Genomic DNA, 21,580 nt, shown 5'->3' on the forward strand with positions numbered 1-21,580 from the left:
TGAAGCATTACCCATTAGAGAGGAGGGGGAGACGTTTCGAAGGTGAGAGATGGAAAACAGCAACAGCTGGTCGCTTCAAAGAAAGTCCCGACTTAATCGTTTATGAGTTTTCCTTTATTTTTTTTTATTCCGTCTCCCAACACCCCTCTTCCCTCTTCCTGCGCAGGTTCCCCGAGAGATCCCCTCTGACGAAGAGGAAGAGAAAAAGACCGAAGAGGTTCTTCACTGTCCAATATGTTACAAGACTTTCATCTGCAAATACGGACTGGAGACCCACATGGAGACGCACCCCGATTCCAGCTTGAGGTAAGCGGGTAGCTCCCCCTACACTGTCCACGGGTGCCTGAGATCTCCGAATGGCTGAAACCTGGATGCAGGGATTACCGGGCTTTTTTTTATTTTGGCCTCTACGCTCAGTTTCCCGTCTTTCAGAATCTAACTGGTTAAACGGCCCCATGTCCTGCTAGACTGCAGAGATGTGCAGCCTCGCAGCGAAAGCACACGTGCAGACTGGTTACCGCCCAACGTTCCCACAGTGAGATTACACTGCAGCAACAGCCTGTTCCGTTCTAACTTTCTCCCTCCACAAAAACTCATTGGTGTCTGGCACCTAAACCCCCATCACCATATCTATCGTTCAGTTATCTAAAGAGGAAAATATTTGCAGGGGCTACAGGGAAAAGGGTGCGGGTGGAGGGGTGGGGAACTAGGTGAGTTTCTCTTGCTGTCTCTGGCCTACGTGTGACTCCAGATCCACTGCAATGTGGTTGACTCTTAACTGCCCTCTGAACTGGCCTAGCAAAACCACTCAATTCAAGGAGGGCAACAAATGCTGGCCTTGCCAGTGATGCCCGCATCCCATGCAGACCAGGTAAGGATTTCCTTCCCTAAAGGACATTAGTGAACCAGTTGGGTTTTTACAACAACCAATGATAGTTTCAATTCCAGATTTGCTAATTGAATTTAAATCCCACCAGCTGCTATGGTGGGATTTGAACCTAGGTCCCCAGGCCATAACTGGTCCTCTGGGCTACTAGTCCAGTGACATTACTACTATGCCACTGTCTCCCCGAACCTCCCCTGCTCTCCTTGGAGGTAGTGCCTTGGGATCTTTTACATCCATCTGAGAGTGCAGACGAGGCCTTGATTTAACGTCGTATCCAAAAGACGGCACCTCTGACAGTGCGGCACTCCCTCAGCACTGCACTGGAGTATCGGTCTTGATTTTTGTTCTCAAGTGAGACTTGAATCCATGACTTTCTGACTCAGAGACGTGAGCGACACCAACTCAGCCACAGCTGACTATCTTATAGCTATGACTGCTAGCTTTGATTTCCCCATAAGCGGAAACATTTTCCATGTCTACCCGATCAAACCCTTTCATAATTTTCGCGATCTCCATCAGGCCACCCCTCAGGCGATTCTTTTCCACTTCTCCAACCCGGACACGTGACCCAATGGGCCAGATTTTCCAGGCCCGATGGGGGAAGTACTTGAGGCGGATGGGCCCGGAATTTCCTGGAGCCATTTTGAAAAAGGCCGGGTTGGTGGGGGTGGGGGTGGTGGGGGGAGGGGGGAGGTGGACGTGAGACAGTGGGGTGGGGGGGGGGCAATGTGTCATTGCCGATGGGCCCTGATTGGCCCTCCAGCCTTGGGAGCCAGCCCACCATCCTTCATTGGACGGTGAGCGCGCCTTACTGGCCACTGATTCGCCGATCCTACAAAAAAAATCTATTGTCATGTGACCATTCTTGGCACGGTGTGGGTGGCGACTTGAGGATCCCAACTCCAAATGGATGTTTGGGTTCTATGGCATCCTGATTCTGACCAGTCGCCAGAAACGTTAAAGTTGTGTTTCTTGGCAGGGCGCAGCTTAAGGACCGAGCCGCAGTATTTGTCCGTGGCTGATCCTGGTGTGAGGTAACCCTCAGCTCTGATATTTCCCTCTTGATTTTCCCAAAATAACATCTCCATTTATGGGCGTAAACGCCTCTCCCCGACCTGCCCCCACCTTTCCCCAGCTAAACCCCACCGGCCATTCTGTGTCGCAGGGATCAGAAACTCAAACTCAATCGAGCTGCAACTGAGCTCACGTTTAATCGTTTTATTCTTTTCAATTAAAACTCAAAGTTCCCCATTTGTTAGCACCTCAGCTGTCTCCTGTGGGTGGTCCTACAAGAAGGAAAAACAGAAAAGGGAAGCGAGGGCAAATTGTTTTCTCCTCCTGTCAGCAGACGGTTAAATTATTTTCGGCTCTTTTTACCACCTCTTGACAAGTCCCCCAGAAGCCGATGTCATACCCCACCCAAGATGGGAGGGCCTGTGACCTGTTGCTGTCCCTTGACCAAGTCTCGCTTGTTAACCGGTTGCTGGCAGGTGCAGTGACTGAGGGAACGCGCCTCCCCCCTGCCCCACTCGGTCCTTCCGCGTGGCTAAATGATCCAACTGGTGTGAATCATAAGCTTAGACAGCAGGCACTTCACCTCTCTCTGTGTTCACAGCACTTTGAGGTTTCACTTGTAAAAGTCCAGTTAATGCTTCACCATTTTGTGAGGCCCCCTTCTTTACCTCCTCCCCACCCCACTCTAAACTCACCGTTAGGAACAGGAGGGGGCCAGTTAGCCCCTCGAGCCAGTTCCTGCGTCACCCAATGAGATCACGGCTGACCTGCAGCCTCATTCCACGTATACCTAGGTTTGGCCCATAATAGTTTGGTTAACAAAAATCTTATCAGTCTCAGCTTTAAAATTAACAATTGATTTGGTGTCAGTTGTCATTTGCAGAAGGGAACTCCAAATTTGTACTTGTGTGTAGTGTTTCCTAATTTCATTTCGGAAAGGTCTGACGCTAATTTTTAGGCTCTGCCACAAAGCCCTAGACTCTCCAGCCAATGGAAATAGCTTCTCTCTATCTACCCTATTTTGTTCCCCTGGTAGTCTAATTCCACACCATCCCACAATCTCTGGTCGAAGGAGAGTTGTCCCTGTTTCACTGTCAGCACTGGTTTGATCCTGCCTATGGGAGCCATCCTTTCCCCTCACTTTTATCACATAAAGACCTAAGAAATAGGAGCAGGAGTAGGCCATTCGGCCCCTCAAGCCTGCTCCGCCATTCAATAAGATCATGGCTGATCTGAACTTGGCCTCAGCTCCACTTTTCCTGCCTGTTCCCCATTACTCCCCAATCCCCTATCGTCCGAAACCTGTCCAACTCAGCCTCGAATATATTCAGTGACGCCAGCCTCCACTGCTCTCTGGGGAAGAGAATTCCAAAGATCCACACGCCCCTCTAAAGAAAAGAAGATTCTCATCACCGTCTTAAAAGGGAGACCCCCTTATTCTGAAACTGTGCCCCTTAATTCTAGGCAGCTCCGCAAGGGGAAATGTTCTCACTTAGCATTGACCCTCTCAAAACCACCCCCGCCTCCCCAGAATTTTATGGGCGGGATTTTAGGCCGGTGGGATTTTATGGTCTCACCAATGGAATGGCTCGCCACATTCTACAGCCCCACCCCCCACCACGACAAGGCCATAAAATTCCGCCCTATAGGTTGCAAGGAGGTCACCTTTCATTCTCCTAAATTCCAAGTGTAGGCCCAACATGCTCAACTCTCTCCTCCTAAGGCAAACCCCATTCACCCCAGGAATCATCAGCCTGTTATTCCCATACTCCCAGTGACGGTGACGGGCTTAAACTCCATTTGATGCCCACCCACGGCGGCGCACCCAAAACTTTTAATCAAACCTGTGGAAGACAAAGGGTGAGGTAAACAGAGCGCAGTTTTAAAATCCTTGGGAGGATGTCTGAAGTGGAGGAAAGCGGTATTGGCACAAACGCGGTGAGATGGAAGTTTTTGAGCCGAGGTGTGGTGATGGACAGTCAGCATCTGAGGGCTACTACTGTACCCTGGGAAGGTGGGACCTGCTCCAATACTTTTCAAACCACTTTGCTCAGTAGGCCGCAGCATCATTTAGAAAATTATCAGTAACCGTAGCGATGTCTGCGTCGGACTTGAGAACACCATGGGCTGTGACAGCCTCTTCCCGCGATGCTGTTAAGATCACGTCCTGCCTGGTTCTGGTTAGCGAGCTCTTTTCCATGGTAGGTTCTGTCGCTCGCTCTGAGATCTTTAAGGAAGAATCAATTCTTGTTTTTAAAAAAGTAAAGCTGGGGAAACTATCCAATTTTAGTGGCAAACTCGGAGCTGGGGCAAATTTGAAACTGGCCAAATGCTTGGTGACCTCAAGCACTTTGCCACAAAAGCTTTAGGATCCAGTCTTCTTGCCACATTGGACTTGCCTCCTCTGAAGCCTCAGTTTCCTCTGCTTTTAAGTTTCGTACAGCCTGTGGGTGGTAATGGGACCTGTTCCGACATTGATGGGGGCGACGCTGATGCCTTCACACTCCGAGGTGTTGGAACGAGAGAGGTGGTGCTGATCTAAGAGGAGTTTCTCTCTGGGGTGACGTTGGCTCTGTGGATTGGCGGTCCGACCACATGATTGGAAAATTGGGTTGTGTCTGCAAGTCCCGACATCTCGGAGTTGCTGATTTCAGAAGTTTCAGGCAGTCACTCGTGATAGTGGGTGAAGGGGTTTCTTGAACTTCTGCAGTCCACGTGGTTCCAGGATTTTGACCCAGTGACAGTGAAGAATGGCGATATATTTCCAAGTCAGGATGGTGCATGACTTAGAGAGGAACTTGCAGGAGGTGGTGCTCCCATGCATCTAGGTCCTTGTCCTTCTAGATGGTAGAGGTCACAGGTTTGGAAGGTGTTGAAGGAGCCTTGGTGAGTTGCTGCAGTGCATTTTGTAAATGGTACACACTGCTGCTACTCTGTGCTGGTGGTGGAGGGGGTGAATGTTTGTGGATGGGGTGCCAATCAAGCGGCTGCTTTGTCCTGGATGGTGTTGAGCTTCTTGAGTGTTGTGGGAGCTGCACTCATCCAGGCAAGTGGGGAGTATTCCATCACACTCCTGACTTGTGCCTTGTAGATGGTGGACAGGCTTTGGGGAGTCAGGGGGTGAGTTACTCGCTGTGGGATTCCTAGCCTCTGACCTGCTCTTGTAGGCACAGTATTTCTATGGCTAGTCTGGTTCAGTTTCTGGTCAATGGTAACCCCCATGATGTTGATAGTGGGGGATTCAGCGATGGTAATGCCCTTGATTGTCAAGGGGGGATGTTGGAGATCATCATTGCCTGGCACTTGTGCAGCAGGAATGCTATTCCATCTAATCATAGAATAGTTACAGAACAGGAGTCCATTCAGCCCACCAAGTCTGTGCTGGCTCTCTGCAAGAGGAATTTAGATAGTCCCACTCCCCTGCCCTTTCCTCATAGCCCTGCAAGGTTATTGAAGCATAGAAAATGTTTAGATGCAGTAAATGGAGGGAACGAGTTTGTTCTGATTTGCATGCATTTCAACAGGATGTATATAGATCAGTAATGCACGTGTATGGAGACTGCGGTGAGACAAAGGCCCTTTCTTTGCCTGTACAGACTGGATTTTAACACCATCAGCATTCAGAACTGGCTTGCGGTTTACTTTCTACGTTGTGAATTTTGACATGAATCCTGAGGTGGATGTAGCCAGGGGCTTGGAGGAGAGAAGCTGACAGGATGCAGTAAATAGTTCTCGTGGAAATGCTGCAAAATTCTGTTTGAGCGGTGAGCAAGTCCAAGGGGTGAGGAGTATCCCGGCACAGCGTACCAAGTGGTACAATGCCGATTTGTAATTCTCACTCCTTGTGTGTTGAATTTTGGACCTTGGCTGTTGTAATTGTGGAGGAGTCGGACAGAATCTTAGATCCAGTGGGAGGCGGGGAATGAGAAGGCAGGTGTTTTGGAGCCTCTCCCACACTCCTCCTAGCGGCAAATTAGTATTATGTTTGAAACCAGAAGCGCTCAGAAGTTCTGGGTTCGGTCCAAGTGAAAACAGAACCCAGGAGAAGCAGCCGGTTGTGAGTGCGTCTGTGCGTGAGTGCGTCTGTGCGTGAGTGCGTCTGTGCGTGAGTGCGTCTGTGCGTGAGTGCGCGTCAGTGCGTGAGTGCGCGAGTGCGTCTGTGCGTGAGTGCGTCTGTGCGTGAGTGCGTCTGTGCGTGAGTGTGCGTCTGTGCGTGAGTGTGCGTCTGTGCGTGAGTGTGCGTCTGTGCGTGAGTGTGTCAGTGCGTCTGTGCATGTGTGTGTGCGTCTGTGCGTGAGTGCGTCTGTGCGTGAGTGCGTCTGTGCGTCTGTGCGTGAGTGCGCGCCTGTGCGTCAGTGCGTGAGTGCGTCAGTGCGTCTGTGCATGTGTGTGTGTGCGTCTGTGTGTGAGCGTGTCTGTGTGTGTGCGTACGTGTCTGTGAATACGTTTGTGTGGTGAGTGTGTGGTTGGGGGGAGGAAGGGCAGCAGCTGAAACGTTGACATTTAAGGCAGGATGGAACTCTGGGCGACGAAACAGAAGTTCTGACAAAACGTGGGCTGAATTTTCATTTGACAGATTTTGCATTCCTGAGCGGTGTGCGGGCTTTCCGACACGGTTTCAGAGGAGGATCTGGGTGCCACTTGTCCGGACATGGTGGGCAACCACTGTAAGCCCCTCAAGGGCTTGATCCAGGGCCCTTTCCCATCCCCGGCCAGATTTGCAATTTGGCGCACGGCGTATCTGTCATTAGCAGCTCGTCTGTGATGCAGACTGTGCTGGCCTCCCAGTGGTGGGATGAGTAGATATTGGAGCTGGGGTCCCCATTCTACTTGGAGGGCAACACTCCTAAACTCCGTAACCATGGCTCTACCCATCACTATGGGGCTTTCTCCTTTAACTCTCCCAACCCTCTTATTTTTTTTTATTCTTTCATGCGCTGTAGGTGTCACTGGCAAGGCCAGCATTTGTTGCCCATCCCTAATCGCCCTTGAACTGAGTGGCTTGCTAGGCTATTTCAGAGGGCAGTTAAGAGTCAACCACATTGCTGTGGGTCTGGAGGCACATATAGGCCAGACCAGGTAAGGACGGCAGATTTCCTTCCCTCTAGGACATGAGTGAACCAGATGGGGTTTTATGACAATCGATGGTAGTTTTCATGGTCACCATTACTCAGACTAGCTTTATAATCCCGATTTATTAATTGTATTTAAATTCCACCAGCTGCCATGGTGGGATTTGAACCCATGGCCCCAGAGCATTAGGCTGGTCCTCTAGTCACTTATCATTATGTCACCACCTCTCTCTATAGCTGATTTATAACTGGTGACCAGGATTGGAGGGGCCCTGTGCCCACCCTACATACTTCAGGAGCTCCTACCTTTGACTGTGGAGGGCTGTCAGTCTGCCTCCTGTTGGCCTTCCAGACTTGGGAGACCGCCCCGCTGACTTTAATTGGACAGGAGGCAGCCGGTTAAGCGACGGCTGCCTCCTTCAAGATCAGCCTTTGTGTCCCGCCGCCGGCATTCATCGGTTCCCAACCCGGAATTCATTCCGACCCCAAGGGTCGGGACCCGGGAACGTAAACTCAGCCCCAGCGACTCCTCGCGCGGCCCCAAACGCTCGTCTCGTTCGTCGGGAGCTGTGAGGTGTGGGCAGCCTCTTGACAGCCATGACAGTCAAGCTTCTCTGTGTGAAGAACCCCACCCCCGCCACCCAACATTCCCAATTCTGAAGGATGTTAAAAGCGAAAAGAAACCACGCTATCGTTGTCGAAAATGTGGTCTGTTCATATATAAAGCTACGCAAGTAACAAATAGGGAAACGTTCAAACGCAAACAACAACCCGCATCTATATAGCACCTCCAACATCATAGTGTGTCTCAACGGTGCTTTGTAGGAGAGCTATGAGAACTGGGAGAATTTTGTTACTGAGCCAAAGGGGAGATGTTAGGGTGGCTGATGAAAAGGCCGGACAAAGAGGGAGGTTTTATAGAGGGCCTTAAAGAAGGAAAGAGAGGGAGAGAGATTTAGGGAGGGAATTCCTGAGCCTCGGGCCTAGGCAGCTAAAGGCGTGGCCACCCATGGTGGAGCGGTTAAAATTGGGAATGCTTAAAACTGGGAAATCTTGATAAGATGGGCAGGCCTCTGATGGCCTTGAGGACCACTGGAGGCTCCCCTCCCAGGGTACAACAGTTTGGAAACCCATGCCCTGCCGCAAGAGAAGGTAGAGCCGCTTGGCGTTACTTAGGGTTCGTTGCTGCAAATCGGGACCAGGCATGCCACAAGAAACCTCGGGTTGACCTGCAGAACGCGCTGAGGTACCTGATCACGGCTCTCACACGATGAGGCGGGGCGGCTGGGGTCAAGCAAAGGGAAAAATCCCAGCCTCGTGACATCTGTTGGGAAGTGGACATTGACTTCCAGTTCAACAACAACTTGGTTTTAAAGTTCCTACCCTTGTTTTCAAATCCCTCCATAGACCCCCCACCACCCCCCGCCAAATCTCGAATCTCTCCCAGCCCCACGACCCACCGAGACATCTACGCTCCTCCAATCCTGGCCTCTTGCGCACCCCCCCCCGATTTTAATCCCTCCACCATTGGTGGCTGGGTCTCAGCTGCCTGAGTCCTAAACTTTGGAATTCCCTCCCTAAACCTCCCTGCCCCCCTCTCTCTGCTCCTTTCAGGCCCTCGTAAAACCTTCCTATTGGATCAACCGTCTCCTTACAGGATGCAGTGCTTGATTATCATTGTCGCAAAGTGCCTTTGGGTGTTTCTCGATGTTGAAGGTGCTATATCAATGCAGGCAGTAGTAGTTGTCGAGAGGGGCAAGATGGGGCTGGGCAGTGATGCCACTTGTTGTCGAATAGTCCGGCAGCTCTGCTTCAGGAGAGGGAGAAATTTTGTGGCGAGGGGTGGGTTGCACAAGTTGCTAACCGTGGGTTAAGAATTTCAATTAAGACCTCCCCCACCTCCCTGCCTGCCCTGGGGAGGGATTGGGCCACAGTTGCCACAGGAGTGGTCTCACACAAGTTAAGAGTTTGCTTTAAAAATCGGTGCCGTGTTATTGTACTTCAGTCAGAATTTAAAACGCTGAGCACATGAAATTGTGGTTGAATTTTCACTGGGAGTCCCATTTGTGGCCATTTCTTAAATGGTTCAGAGAAATGGAGAGCTGGAGGCTGACCATTTATGGCGTCCTTGGTCATGTGTGCGTGCGCGTATGTGAAAGGCGATTTGGAAAGTGTTGGAGGAAGAGTCTGCGAGCTCTGTCAAGGCTCAGCCCTGGGAGCGGGCATCTGCTGCTGACAGTGCGGTCATTGTGAAGGCTGGAGAGTGGGGTCGGGGTGGGGCGAGGCGTTAGGGAGGCAAGCTGCAATCTGAACTTGCCGGGTGTGAAATCTACAGAGGGACCTGTGCTTCTTCCTGCAAGGGCATCCCTGGCATTCCAGTGGACGGAAAGATGCCACGGTGACCTACCTGTTACAGAGCCAAGCCAGGTGGTCAAATGATGTCAAGGCGGCCATTTTTGTGGGCCATTGTTTGCCCCTTCCCAGGGCGTTGTGATGCATTCCGTTATCCGAGTTGTCTGCTTATCATGGGTACTAAACATGCAGCAATGCCATTGGGATTGACCGCTGTCCTGGCCACACAGGGGTCTCTGCCCTTTTTTATTCACTCACAGGACGTGGGCGTCGCTGGTTATGCCAACATTTATTGCCCATCCCTAATTGCCCTTGAGAAGGTGCTGGTGAGCTGCCGCCTTGAACTGCTGGGTCCAAGTGGTGTAGGTACACCCACGGTGCTGTTAGGGAAGGAGTTTCAGGATTGTGACCCAGCGACAGTGAAGGAACGGTGATATATTTGCAAGTCAGGATGGTGAGTTGCTTGGGAGGGGAACTTCCAGCTGGTGGTGTTCCCATCTATCTGCTGCCCTTGTCCTTCTAGATGGTGATGGTCGTGGGTTTGGAAGGTGCTGCCTAAGGAGCCTTGGTGAGTACCCGCAATGACGTCAAGTCAATTTCTATTGGGGCGAAAGGGATCAAAGGGTATGGGGAGAAAGCGGGAGCAGGCTATTGAGTTGGATGATCAGCCATGATCATAATGAATGGCGGAGCAGGCTCGAAAGGCCGAATGGCTTACTCCTGCTCCTAGTTTCTATGTTTCTAATGCATCTTGTAGATGGTACACACTGCTGCTACTGTGTGTCGGTGGTGGAGGGAGTGAGTGTTTGTGGATGGGGTGCCACAGAAATACATTGGCTACAAGAGCAGGTCAGAGGCTAGGAATCCTGTGAGGAGTAACTCATCTCCTGACTCCCCAAAGCCTGTCCACCATCTACAAGGCACAAGTCAGGAGCATGATGGAATACTCCCCAGTTGCCTGGATAAGTGCAGCTCCCACAAAACTCAAGAAGCTTGATACCATCCAGGACAAAGCAGCCTGCTTGATTCCATCCAGGACAAAGCAGCCTGCTTGATTGGCATCACATCCACAAACATTCATTCCCTCCCCGACTGACGCACAGTGACAGCAGTGTATACCATCTACAAGATGCACTGCAGGAATTCACCAAGGCTCCTTAGACAGCACTTTCCAAACCCACAACCACTACCATCTAGAAGGACAAGGGCAGCAGATAGATGGGAACACCACCAACTGGAAGTTCCCCTCCAAGTCACTCAACATCCTGACTTGGAAGTATATCGGCCGTTCCTTCACTGTCGCTGGGTCAAAATCCTGGAACTCCCTCCCTAACAGCACTGTGGGTGTACCTACACTACAGGGACTGCAGCGGTTCAAGAAGACAGCTCACCACCACCTTCTCAAGGGCAACTAGGGATGGGCAATAAATGCTGGCTTAGCCAGCGATGCCCACATTCCATGAATGAATAATAGAAAAAAATCAAGCTGGCTGCTTTGTCCTGGATGGTGTCGAGCTTCTTGAGTGTTAAAGTCTTTACAAAAACGAACTCCAGTCAAGTGAACCATGAGTTTTGCTGCAAGTTCTGGAACCTGTTTAACTGCTTCACTGAAAGGGGGGGCGGGGGGAGGAAGAGGTTGAAATGAGATGACTGGAGTTAGTGAGACAGCAGCAGCAGTTAGGCTGAAGGCCCAGTGAGTGCTGTGTTCAAACCTGCAGCAACTGGAAGAGATTATTGCAGCTGTTTTGATTGCTGTAATCGGGATGTCGCAGTGGGAATTAGGGGGTGGAGTATATGCAGAAAAATGTAGGACTGAGTGGAGCTGAGCTGAATTGAAAACTGGCTGTTTACACTCCTGACTGCTGTTCAAACAAGGTGTCTGTTCAGGATCGCTGTGCGAGCAGAGGAGTTAGAGCTGCCCTTGATGGATCACTGCGCAATAATGTAGAATTTAGGAAACATCCAGTCTCAGTCCTGGGTCTGTGCTGAATCAGTCTGACAGTATAGTTGTGGGGGATGAGCTGGCAATGCCTCAGTTTTAAAATTCTTATCCTTTTCAAATCCTTCCACGTCCCTCATCCCTCCCTATTTCTGTAATCTTCTCCAGACCCCCTACAGTCCTCCAAGATAACCGCGCTCCTCCGATCCTGGCCTCTTGTGCATCCTCGATTTTAACCACTCCACCATCACTGGAGGCAGTATGTTCAGCTGCTGAGGCCTCAAGCTCTGGAATTCCCTCCTTACACCCCTTCGTCTCTCTCTCGCTCTCTCTCTCTCTATTTCCTTCTTTCTATTTCCTCCTTTCCGACACTCCTTAAAGCCTAACTTTTGGACCAAGTTTTTGGTCACCTGCCCTACTAGCCTTTGCCCGATGCCAAACTTTCTTTGACAATTGGGGCATTTTATTACCTTAAAGGGGTTATAAAAATGTTAAAAATTGTTGCTGTTTTGAGTATCCCCCAGGCACTGAAGAGAGAACTGAGCCAGAATTCCCACACCAGATTCCTCTATTGTTCCCCACATGTCTCTGAAGCCCAATCGCTCGAGTATTGCACGTGCTGACCTTGCTCAGAGTGAGGAACAGCAATGGTGATGTGCAGATCTTTAAGTTGGGGTGGGGGGGGCGTGGGTATTATAGATTGCATAGACACCAAGGTCTGCATTAATTAGGTTTGATTGTTTAAATGTGTTTTTTTTTAAATTAATTTCTGGAGGTTCAGTTATCACTGACAACGCAATTTGAATCACAAAAAAAGATTGACAGGATTAAGGAAAATGGGAACTTGAGGATTATGGAGTGAGGCACAAATCACTGTGACAGCATCTCCTGACACGATAAGATGTAAACCGTTTGACCTAATTCATTGCTGTTGGTTTGAAGAAAGTGCATCAGCCATGAAAACGTGACTCACTTTTACACTCGGGATGACATGAGAGAAAAGGTGTTGATAAAAAGGGTGTTGAAAGAGACTGAGGCTGACACGTCCAAATCTGGTGCGGAGAGACTCCCCTCTGTAACTCAGTCCCCCCAGCAGCATGATTGGATTTGCAATGACCCCTGTTGTCCTTGAGCTCGGTTTGCACATTTAGCCTAAGCTTTTGGGAGTGGCTTGTGAGTTTAGTACCTGGAACTGATATATTTAAAAAAAAAGCCCTGCGTCCTTATGGTGGATGCTTTCACAATGGTTTAATCTCATTTGGCTGCTCGTGCCCGGGATGTGGTCGCCTGTGTCAACAAGCGGTGGATACGGAAAGGGAGCTTTTACTGTCGGACATTGGGTGTCACTTAGAAATCTGCCCCCCTGCAAAGCCGCGACCGATGCTCTGATAGTGGGTCGCTGATGGTTCAGGGATGCTGGCTCATTGCATGACCCCGTTTCCAAGTTTGAGACAATCCCGGCTGTTAACACGTTTGCATCAATTCACATCGCCGTGCGAAAGTGGTTGTTTTTTTTTTAAAATTTCCAGCAGAAAATGTGAATGATTTATTTTTAAACTTTCATTATGCAGGGAGATAAGGCACCCGCGAATAAGGTTAGCCAAGCAGGGAAAGGATTGGCGGTTAGACTTCACCCAGCTAAGCAGTAAGACAGGCTCCATGACGTGCCTGAGATGAGTAGGCCCGATTGCCTTCAGCGGCTTTTGTTGATGCCTGAAAACTAGACAAGAGCAGGCAGCACGCCTACTGCGGGGCAGCTTATCTGAATCATTAGCAACCAACGCCCACCTCCCCCCCACCATAAAAAAAAACCATCCCCAATTCTGGACCCAGCACAGTTTTGGCTTTTCAACTTACCTAATGGGAAGCCTGGATCACCTGCTTTGCAGCCAACATTCAAAGGGATGTGGCCATTTACACAATCGAGGGCAAAAATAGCTTCCGTCTTTTTGTAAAAGCGCAAAATCGATTTGAAATATTTACCCAGGGTGCCAAGGCTGTGTGTGTGCGGGCAAGGGGAGGGGGGTGGGGGTGGAATAGAGGAAGAAGCGCCAGGCAATAAAGGAAACTCAACATGGGGGGGGCGCAAGGCATTGGGGCCTGTGGGCCAAATAATGGAGCGAGACAGCACCTAACGCCATTGGAAGGCTGATAGACAGAGCGCTGCTGCATGAGGTGGGTGGAAGGGTGGGATGGTCCTGTTTCGGCATTCCAGGGTGACCCTCCCTGAAAGGCAGCCGCGCCCCATGGGCCCCCACCACTTGGCCACCAGCGCCCCCCACCCCATGCCAGAGGAGGCTTCCCTGCCACGGCAGACTTAGAGGGAACCAGCCCAATCCAAACCCGCTCTTGCATCTTGTTCCAAACCTTCCCATTCACGGCCACACAGGCGTGCAATCCGGAAGGAGGCGGAGTCTTTTTCATATTTTTAAGGCGGAGGTAGATAGATTCTCGATAAGCAAAGGGGTGGAAGGATATCGGGGGGGTAGGCGGGAGTGTGGAGCTGAGGTTACATTAAGATTAGCCGTGGTCTTATTGAACGGTGGAGCAGGCTTGAGGGGCCGAATGGCCTACTCCTGCTCCTAATCCGTTTGTATGTTCTTTCAATACAGCAAGTAGCACTCGGGGAGTGTCTGACTTTACTTAGAATTACAGGTTATGTTCCACAATGAACATTTACATATCATGTCAAACATTCTCTGGTGCTTACACCCTGAGGGTTTTAGATGAATTCCATCCCCTCCGCGTTCTGTGGCGTAAGAGCCTGAGACTGTGTCCTTTCCCCATGGAGTGAACTCCACGTGATGTTACCCACCTTTAAGAGGCCAATTCTTAACAGGCCAGGCTTTTCTGACTGTGTCCCCTGGTTTATACTGTCGAGCGATGCCTTTGGGGAAGGCAAATGGAGAATGTGCATAGGATTCACAGATGTGAAGAGGCTTGCGAAGGCTGGGGATAACCGGCCTGAAGTTAACGTAGAAAGCTTTGCATTGTAAAATGTGCCTACAGGCATCTGCACTCCCAGCCAGCTGGACCTTGGTCTGGAGATGGAGCCTTGCCAAACTTACCCTTATATTTTTAAGGGTCAGGGTGCACACAAGTTGGCTGTTTACTTTGTACCCACAATGCGGACTCACTGTGGCCTTTGAGAATGTGCTGTGGAAATACTGATGATCTGCTGGCTGGTCAAAGGAGAGGGGTGGCCACCATTATGGACCCCAGTGTCCATCAGAGGCCCCCTCAAGATCTTCCCACCCCTGCATTTCTTCCCCTCCCCCCTCCCCCCCAGCCCTCACCCTGTCCACCTCGGCCTTCCAACCCGTTGCCCCTTCCCTGAGACCTGCCAGAGCCCAGACTTCCCTTCAATCCATACTCCAGCCTTCTTCTGGACTGTTGCAGTCCCAGGAGTGGCCACCAGTGGCACTGCTGGGGCTGGAGAGCTGTCAGCCATTTGATTGGCCAGCAGCTCTCGGAGGCGGGACTACCTCCCTGGCCGGGAGCTGTTAAACAGAGCTTGTCCTGAAACTTCGGCAGGGGAGGGTGGGGGAGGTGGTGGGAACCTTCCCCCCCCAAAAAAAATCCAGCTCCCTCTCTCTGGAATCTCTTCCGGTCCCACAACCTGTCTGCGCATCTCTCACTCTGGCCTCCTGAGCATCCCCCACTTTAATCACCCCACCATTGATGGCCACGCCTTCAGCTGTCTGAGCCCCAAACTCTGGAACCCCTCCCTACACCGCTCCCCCTCTCCACCTCTCCTCCCTACACCGCTCCCCCTCTCTACCTCTCCTCCCTACACCGCTCCACCTCTCCTCCCTACACCGCTCCACCTCTCCTCCCTACACCGCTCCACCTCTCCTCCCTACACCGCTCCACCTCTCCTCCCTACACCGCTCCACCTCTCCTCCCTACACTGCTCCGTCTCTCCTCCCTACACCACTCCACCTCTCCTCCCTACACCGCTCCGTCTCTCCTCCCTATACCGCTTCACCTCTCCTCCCTACAAAACTCCACCTCTCCTCCCTATACCGCTCCACCTCTCCTCCCTACACCGCTCCACCTCTCCTCCCTACACCGCTCCACCTCTCCTTCCTACACCGCTCCACCTCTCCTCCCTACACCGCTCCACCTCTCCTCCCTACACCGCTCCGTCTCTCCTCCCTATACCGCTTCACCTCTCCTCCCTACAAAACTCCACCTCTCCTCCCTACACCGCTCCACCTCTCCTCCCTACACCGCTCCACCTCTCCTCCCTACACCGCTCCACCTCTCCTTCCTACACCGCTCCACCTCTCCTCCCTACACCGCTCCACCTCTCCTCCCTACACCGCTCCACCTCTCCTCCCTACACCGCTCCACCTCTCCTCCCTACACCGCTCCACCTCTCCTCCCTACACCGCTCCACCTCTCCTCCCTACACCGCTCCACCTCTCCACCTCTCCTCCCTACACCTCTCCACCTCTCCTCCCTACACCTCTCCGTCTCTCCTCCCTACACCGCTCCTCCTCTCCTCTCTTTTCTCCTTTAAGTCACTCCTTAAAACCTACTGCTTTGACCAAGCTTCCAGTCACCTGACCTAATATCCCCTGATGCGGCTTTTGTTTATTAACGCTCCTGTGAAACGTTTTGGGGACGTTTTGCTATGTTAAAGGCACCTTTATAAATACAAGTTGTTGTTGGCTGCTGTGGGCTGAAGTGAGGGCAGCAGCAGCTTGAGCTTTGAGTATTGACAGAAACATTACCCGTGGTTCACAGTCTTGTTAAGCTTCAACACCTGACGTCCGCCAAGTGGGCTTTTGTTGTCGTGATGCCTGTTCTCTGCTTGATGTTAGTCTTTGTCCCCACCCCCCCCACCCCCGAACAGCCTCCCCAAGGGTGATAATCAGTGGTTTCTATTGCTTATGGTGTGTGTAAAGTGACATGGTGTGATCCTGTCTGCAGTCTCCCCCCTACCCCTGCTCTCCGACTGCCTTGCAAAGTGCGAGAAATATCCTGAATTGTAAGGAAGCAGCCCGTGGCGTGGCCAGGAGACTGGCCTCCAATTCCACTTGCCTTTAACAGTCAGCAAGATTTGCAAGCTACGATGTCTGCCAGACACCCCCCCTCCTCCTCAACTCCCGCCCCAAAATAACTCCCTGTCGACATCAAGGGAAAGTCATGAACTTTGCTGCACAGGAGCGCTGATTTTATAAGGTTGCACTGTGGGTCTTGACTTATTCCAAATGTTACAGCAGAAAGCTTGTGACCTTATGACTCTGCTGCCCGTGTCTTAACTCACACCAAGTCCTATTCCCCCAAACCCCTGTGCTCGCTGACCCACACTGGCTCCCAGTCTAAACAACATCTTGATTTTAAAATTCTCACCCTTGTTGACAAATCCCTCCATGGCCTCGGCCCCCACCCCTCCCTCCCTATCTCCTCCAGCCCCAAAGCCCTCCCAAGGTATCTGCGCTCCACTCATTCTGGTCTCTTGAACAACCCTGAATTTAATTGTCCACCATTGCTAGCCATTCCTTCAGGTGACGCGACCCCAAGCTCTGGAATTCCGTCCCTAAACCTCTCCCCCTCTCTACCTCTCTTTCCTCCTTCAAGACACTCCTTAAAATCCACATTTTTGACCAAGCCCCAAGACGTTGCTTGACCGGGAGCCAGTGTGGGTCAGCGATCACAGTGAGTATTGGTGAACGGGGACTTGGTGCAGGCTTGAGCCACTGGGCAGTGGAGTTTTGTATAACCTCGAGTTTACAGAGGGTAGAATGTGGGAGACCAACCAGGTTCACACCGGGATAGTCAAGTCTGGAGGTAACGAAGGCAAGAGTGAGGGCTCCAGCAGTCGATGAGCTGAGACAGGGGTAAAGTCGGGTGATGTTACGGAGGTGGAAGTAGGTGGTCTTAGTGATGGCGTGGATATGTGGTCAGAAGCTCACCTTATGGGTCAAGGGTTGCAAACAGATCTAACCCAGGGTAACTGACAGTTCACCAAAGCTACATGCATTATAAGCCTCGGTTAAAACATCATCACAATTAGATGGGGGCGGGGGGGTGGTGGGAGCGGCAGGACCTTTTGCTATATTGCCATTCTCTTTTTTTTTAAAAGATACGTTGCACATTCACTGTTGTACACAAGATGTTTGGCTCCCGAGCGCCAACCGAAGGTGTGGGCAGCAGTTACTTGGAACCATGTTTCTGTACACACACTGACCGTGTACCCCATTGATCTTTCCCGCCCAGGTGTAACCTCTGCTGTATCTCCTTTAAGACACACCGCGGTTTGCTACGCCATAACACCATAATCCACAAGCAGCTTCCAACAGACGTTTCAGGAAAGCCTTATATCCAGAACAATCCCACCATCCCTGTGGGCTTCCATGACCTTGGATTCATCGACTTCTCCTGCCGGAAATTCCCTCTTATTTCTCAGGTAAACCAGCCGAAGAATTGCTAATAAAAACACAAAAGCGCCGGGAGAGCTCGGGGCCGGTCCCGGCCCAGCAGCGCCGCCTGTCGGAGGGAGGAGCAGAGCTGGCGTTTCGAGTTGGACGCGGCGACTCTTCTTCAGAAGGAGCGCGAAGCCCTGAAGAAGAGCCGTGCGGACTCTGCCCCTCCCCCCCCCCCGCCCCCTGACAGACGCTGGGCCGGGCCGGCAGGGCTTTTCCGGCACTTTCTGTTTTTATTTCAGATTTCCAGCGTCCGCACTATTTTGCATTTATTGAAGAATTGCTATTGACTATATTTGGGGAAGATAAATTAGTGTCCTGTCCCTCGCTGACTCGCGGGCCGGGATTTTACGGTCCCGCCGAAGTCAATGGACTCGCCGCGTTTTCTGGCCCCACCCCCACCGTGACTGGGCCATAAGATTTCCGCCCACGTAATAATTTGTGGTAATAACTGTACTTTACCATTTGCCTCCACTCCTCCCAATTTTTTTCCCCTTCTTCCAAATCCCCCCATTTCTCCTTCCTAACGACAGCACATGGGTGTTGAGGTTCATTGGATTCGTAACAACCCTCGGACTCACCAACATGTAGCCCTCATTGAGGGATGCCAGGAACTCGGAGCTAAACCTCATCTTGTCCTCGCCTTGCCCATGCTTTCCGGTCAGAGATTGATAGCAAATAGAAGCTGAGTCCTGTCCCAACATCTCCCTACCCAGATCAAAACTGGCAAGAGCCAACTGTGGACAACACATGGCCCTGGTTGGGCCGAGGACATTACTTTAAGAACTCCTGCGATCGTCCCCACTTCTTACCTTATGATGGAAGGAAGGTTATTGATGAAGCAGCTGAAGATGGTTGGGTCAAGACACTACCCTGAGGAACTCCTGCAGTGACATTCTGGGGCTGAGATGACTGACCTCCAACAACCACAACCATCTTCCTTTGTGCTAGATATGACTCCAACCAGTGGAGAGCTTTCCCTCTGATTCCCATTGACTTTACTCACGGGCTTTGCTTCCTCAGCAACAGATATCATACCTCCAAAGACATCGGTGTCGCTCTGTAATACATCACTCAGTCTGGTTTGGGTTCTGCCGGGGCCACTTGTCCCGATCTCATTACAGCCTTGGGCCAAAAATAGACAAAAAAGCTGAATTCCAGAGGTGAGGTGGGAGTGACTGCCATTGACATGAAGGCAGCATTTGACCAAGTGTGGCATCAAGGAGCCCTAGCAAAACTGGAGTCAATGGGAATTGGGGGGAAAGCTCTCCACTGGTTGGAGTCATACCTGGCACAAAGGAAAATGATTGTGGTTGTTTGAGGTCAATCATCTCAATCCTGGGACATCGTTGCAGGAGTTCCTCAGGGTAGTGTCCTGGGCCCAACCATCTTCAGCTGCTTCATCAATGATCTTCCCTCCATCGTAAGGTCAGAAGTGGGGATGTTCGCTAATGATTGCACAATGTTCAGCACCATTCTCGACTCCTCAGATACTGAAGCAGTCTGTGTCTACATGCAGTATAACCTGGACAACATTCAGGCTTGGACTGATGTGGCAAGTAACATTAGTGCCACACGGATGCCTTCTCCCCTCATTGTTCAATAGCAACACCAAATTAAATACCACCAACATCCTGGGGGTTACCATTGACTAGAAGCTGAACTGGGCCAGCCTTATAAATACTTTGGCTACAAGAGCAGGTCAGAGGCTGGGAATTCTGTAGCGAATAACTGACCTCTTGAGCCTGTCCACCATCTACAAGGTACAAGTCAGGAGTGTGATGGAATACCCCCGACTTGCCTGGATGAGTGTGGCTCCAACAACACTCAAGAAGCTCGACACCATCCAGGACAAAGTAGCCTGCTTGATTGGCACCCGTTGAACACCTTAAACATTCACTCCCTCCACAGCTGGCACACCTTTGCTGCGGTGTGTACTATCTGCAAGGTTACTAAAGCTTCTTCAGCAGCACCTCCCAAACCCGCAACCTCCATATCTAAAAGGAGACAGAGGCAGCAGACACATCATTGTCAGGTTCCCCTCCAAGTCACTCACCATCCTGACTTGGAACAGTATCGCCGTTCCTTCACTGTCACTGGGTCAAAATCCTGGAACTCCCTCCCTAACAGCACTGTCTACCTGCACCAGACGAACTACAGGATCTCAAGATGAAGGCTCACCACCACTTTCTCAAGGCCAACCAAAGCTGGGTAATAAATGCTGGCTTTGCTGATGGTGTTCGCATCCCATGAATGAATAAAAAAAATGTCCATTTACTCACCAATTGTTGGGGTATAGGGAAATTCTCATTACAGTTCATTGGAATATTTTCTTACGTAACCAGTGCCTCCGATATGGCGTACGGTTGGGGTGATATTGGTGCGTGAACTTATTAGGTTGAGGGGGGGGGGAGTTGTTGGGGGAGTGCCTGCAAGGAGTCAGCTAGAAGAGTCTGGTTTTTGTGGTGGGCTCTCATTATAATGCAGTCGGTGAACTGTTAGTGTGAACTCACCCTGACGGGGACCTCACCAATTTGGGGCTGGCCTCTTGTGAGGAGCCCCCGGCAGCATCTTAATGAGGAGGCAGGTTTAGTGTGGAAATCAAAAAGGAGCTTACTGTGCAAGTTCAGTCCGTATGTGCAGGGGGCGATGGTGGTTTAGTGGTAAAGTCCACTGGGTCACTAATCTGGTGATCACCGGTTCAAGTCCCACCATGGCAGCTGGTGGAATTTAAATTCAATTAATAAAATCTAGGATGGTGACCATGAAACTGTCATCAATTGTCATAAAACCCCCTTCTGGTTCAGTAATGCCCTTTAGGGAACACAATCTCCTGCCTGTACCTGGTCTGGCCTATAGGTGGCTCTGGACCCACAGTAACATGGTTGACTCTTAAATGCCCCCCTGCATTGGCCTGGCAAGCCACTCAGTCCAAGGGCAATTAGGGGTGGGCAATAAATGCTGGCCTTGTCAGTGACGCCCAATAAAAGAAAGTGTGTGTGGAACCTACAGATGGAATTGCTGAATGTTTCTTATATGTTAAAAGGTGGGAAAACCCACAAAAAACCTTCCAGGGAATTCTCTTCAGAAGCTCCAGTTGAGGACCCCCTTTAATTTTCCCTGGAAGTGTCTGCCTCCCACCTTGTACTGCCCCGTGTGTGGAGGGTCGGTGCAGCCACTACACTACTGTCCGCTGGGGCAGACACGCTCTTAACTACGTCCCTTGATTCTATTTGCGTCTTTGGGCGAGGCGTCCAATCGGATTCTACCCGAAAATCGGAACACAGATCAATGCCGTGATCGGTCGTCGTGGCTACCCGCTGCTTGATCTTGGTTCCATTCTCATCACATTTTTTTAAAATGCAAACTGGACTATAGTGTAGCTACACTGAAATAGACCCTGTTAATGAATGAGGCTCTTACTGATGTAGAAAGCCCATCAACCACCACCCCTCCCATAACTTTTTTTTTCCCCCCAAATCATTTCATCACAAATGTACCCAAAGAAACAGTGAGATGGTCATATTTGACGAGATTGCATTCCCAGTGCAGAGACTCTTATGGGGAGAGTGCCACTGGAGAACCTGGCAGGAGAGACTGTGCACCTTCAGTAATATGGCACTTCAGGGTTTCCTGCCCGCTGGTTTTAAAGGCCAGAAAACTGGGAGGGTGATGAACTGGGGATGCTGACTCCCCACCATCTTATCCTGCTTTAGGATGATTTTTTTAAAAATTCACTTATGGATTTGGGTGGCGCTGGCTAGGCCAGCATTTATTGCCCATCCCTAGTTACCCTTGAGAAGGTGGTGCTGAGCTGCCTTCTTGAACCGCTGCAGTCCATGTGGTGTAGGTACACCCCCCACAGTGCTGTTGGGGAGGGAGT

The 21,580-nt window shown here is 51.0% G+C and overlaps 1 protein-coding gene across 1 annotated transcript in view; it reads left to right on the forward strand.

Annotated features, from left to right (window-relative positions):
• Window positions 1-21,580, forward strand: part of rreb1a (ras responsive element binding protein 1a) — a 144,674-nt gene that overhangs the window by 102,620 nt on the left and 20,474 nt on the right. Inside the window, exons 7-8 of the mRNA XM_078539559.1 lie at window positions 167-306; window positions 17,492-17,681. Coding sequence (XP_078395685.1) covers window positions 167-306; window positions 17,492-17,681 — 330 coding nt within the window. The remainder of the gene's footprint in view (window positions 1-166; window positions 307-17,491; window positions 17,682-21,580) is intronic.

This window comes from Cetorhinus maximus, chromosome 3 (genome assembly GCF_964194155.1).
Source record: "Cetorhinus maximus chromosome 3, sCetMax3.hap1.1, whole genome shotgun sequence".
Classification (NCBI taxonomy): Eukaryota; Metazoa; Chordata; class Chondrichthyes; order Lamniformes; family Cetorhinidae; genus Cetorhinus; species Cetorhinus maximus.